This window comes from Ailuropoda melanoleuca, unplaced genomic scaffold, assembly GCF_002007445.2.
Source record: "Ailuropoda melanoleuca isolate Jingjing unplaced genomic scaffold, ASM200744v2 unplaced-scaffold72002, whole genome shotgun sequence".
Taxonomy (NCBI): Eukaryota; Metazoa; Chordata; class Mammalia; order Carnivora; family Ursidae; genus Ailuropoda; species Ailuropoda melanoleuca.
Window position 1 is genome coordinate 1 of NW_023247174.1, and position 2,508 is coordinate 2,508.

At 62.4% G+C, this 2,508-nt stretch overlaps 1 protein-coding gene across 1 annotated transcript; it reads left to right on the plus strand.

Moving 5' to 3' along the window:
• Nucleotides 1-6: 6 nt before the first annotated feature.
• LOC117800538 (histone-lysine N-methyltransferase SETD1A-like) lies at nucleotides 7-1,880 on the plus strand. Its single transcript, XM_034653088.1, has 4 exons — nucleotides 7-191; nucleotides 623-795; nucleotides 880-990; nucleotides 1,175-1,880. The coding sequence occupies exons 1-4, from the start codon at nucleotides 53-55 to the stop codon at nucleotides 1,346-1,348; spliced, it is 597 nt and encodes a 198-aa protein (XP_034508979.1). The 5' UTR covers nucleotides 7-52; the 3' UTR covers nucleotides 1,349-1,880.
• Nucleotides 1,881-2,508: the final 628 nt, after the last annotated feature.

The window sequence follows — 2,508 nt, forward strand, 5'->3', positions numbered from 1 at the left end:
CCCTCCGCCCCCTCCGCCCCCCACCTTCGAGCCCCGCAGTGAGTTTGAGCAGATGACCATCTTGTATGACATTTGGAACTCGGGCCTGGACTTGGAGGACATGGGCTACCTGCGGCTCACGTACGAGCGGCTGCTGCAGCAGACCAGCGGGGCTGACTGGCTTAACGACACCCACTGGGTCCATCACACCAATATCCTGGGCCCTGGAAGCCGGCCTGCTCCGGACACGAGGGCGGGCCCCAGGGGTGGGGGCAGGCTTCCTCGGGGTCGCACAGCCGGGTGGTGGCCCCCTCAGATGGCAGCGAGCCTCTGGGTTGATCTCCCTCGCTGTCCGGTGCTCTCTGCCACATTTGGCCTGGGTGTTTCTCATCCGGCCCCCAGGCGGTTCTGTCCCTTCTGCCTCCTGCCCCTTCTCTGCCTCCCAAAGTCTTCCTGGCAGAAAAAGGTGAGGTCTAAGACTTCCTTCTCTCCATCTTTCTGTCCTTCTCGCACTAAATAATGCTTGGGATCTCCAGCTAAGGTCAGTCACCCTTTCCTTGGGCCGAGCCTGGGGCGACAGAGGGGAGGGGACCCCGGGGATCTGGCCAGTGAGGAACCCATTTTCTTCCTTAACACCCTGCACTCACCAACTTGAGCACTCCGAAACGGAAGCGGCGGCCCCAGGACGGGCCCCGTGAGCACCAGACAGGCTCAGCGCGCAGCGAAGGCTATTACCCCATCAGCAAGAAGGAAAAGGACAGGTACCTGGATGTGTGCCCTGTTTCGGCCCGACAGCTGGAAGGAGCGGACACTCAGGTGAGGCCCTGCCCTGCTCCCTGGCCCGCTGGCATCTCTTCCCATGGTTTCTCCTGTCCCTTACCCACGTCCTGCTTCTCCCAGGGGACTAACCGTGTGCTTTCGGAGCGCCGGTCCGAGCAGCGGCGGCTGCTGAGCGCCATCGGCACCTCTGCTGTCATGGACAGTGATCTGCTGAAGCTGAACCAGCTCAAGGTGAGGGGCCGGCCTCGGGGGGAGAGGGGCTCGGTGGGAGGGCAGTGCTCCGGAGTCTCCTGGGGGTGGGCGTGGCGGTGCAGGGCCAAAAGCATGCTCCTCCCCTCGGAGGACGGCGGCCAAGGCAAGGAGTTAGGTGGAGGGAGGCACCCAGCAGCACAGTCTGTTGCCTCCTGCCCTCTAGTTCCGGAAGAAGAAGCTCCGGTTCGGCCGCAGCCGGATCCACGAGTGGGGCCTGTTTGCCATGGAGCCCATTGCAGCTGACGAGATGGTCATCGAATACGTGGGTCAGAACATCCGCCAGGTGAGGCCCTGTACCCAGCACCCGGTCCGATGGCAGCACGGGACGCTGGCATGAGAACCACCTCATCTCTGGGTGGTTGCCCCACATCACCTCCCGGTTCCAGGACATAGCTGGTGAAACCTGCCTCGTTGTGTTTCCTTCCTTCCATCGACAGTTAGTAACGGGTGCTCTTAAACTAGATGGTGATGATCCAGCAAGAGGCAAGACCAGTGTTGTCTCTCGCTTTAAGGGCCTCATAGTGCAGTGGGGGAAGACAGCCACTGCACAAAGAACTGCACCGAAGGATGGCGTTCGGTTGATCAGGAAGGGGAAGTTCAGGGAGGCAGCAGCTGTGGGCACACAGTGTTGTGGAAGCCAGGAGCTGAAGGATGATGACAAGCTCCCAGACTCAGATGAGGGGAAGGGTGCTCCCAGTTGCCAGACAGCATGTGCAAAGGCCCGGAGGCAGGATAGTCTTAGGGCAAGGAGGTCAGTATGGCTTGTGGGGAAAACCAGGGCCGGCGGCCACAGTGAAGGCTAGAGAGGCCGGTGGAGGCCAGGTTGTGTGGCGCTTAGGAGCCGGGTTAGTGAGCTGGGGCCAGCAGTAGGGAGGGAGGCCGCGGCGAGTGCCCAGCAGTAACAGGCTCTGCAGTCGGTAGGTTCCCTCTGGCTGCAGCGCGAAGGGACAGCTAGGGGCGAAGACCAGCAGGGGCGCTGTCACAGAGATCCCGTAGAGGCCCAGGTGGCCTGGACTAGGCAGTGGCAGCCAAGGTCTCGGAGAGGAGTCTGTGGGTCCGAGGCAGCTGGCTGGCAACGAGTTGGCTCTGGCGAGCGGGGACCAGGGGGTGGGCGAGGCCATTTCTCAGTGCTGCTCTGAGCAGCTAGGCGTGGGCCGGGCTGCCAGCGAGGCGGGCAGGGAGGCGGAGAGCCGGCCGTGTGGTGGAGCCGAGTTCCAGTCGGGACATGGGAAGTTGCCGGGCCCCGGAGACATCTAGACGATGCCGCCCAGCAGCTCTGCCGAGGTGGATTTTGGCTGGAGATGGGAGTTTGGGAGGGGTCCCCCCCACTTCTCTGGCAGCTAAAGCCCTGGAAGAGAGTGAGATCAGCCAAGGAGAGAGAGCAGAGGGTTGAGCGTCCCATTTTCTGGGAAATAGGAGTCACTCCTTCTCACACAAGACTGTGGGCCCTGATGGCGCCGAGTGGCAGCCAACAGGCAACAGTGCCTGTTCGGGAGA

Coding starts and splice junctions, on each gene's coding strand:
- LOC117800538 (XM_034653088.1), top strand. CDS start 53: ATGACCATCTTGTATGACATTTGGAACTCGGGCCTGGACTTGGAGGAC. Junction 796..879: donor TGGAAGGAGCGGACACTCAG/GTGAGGCCCTGC, acceptor TGCTTCTCCCAG/GGGACTAACCGTGTGCTTTC. Junction 991..1,174: donor TGAAGCTGAACCAGCTCAAG/GTGAGGGGCCGG, acceptor CCTGCCCTCTAG/TTCCGGAAGAAGAAGCTCCG.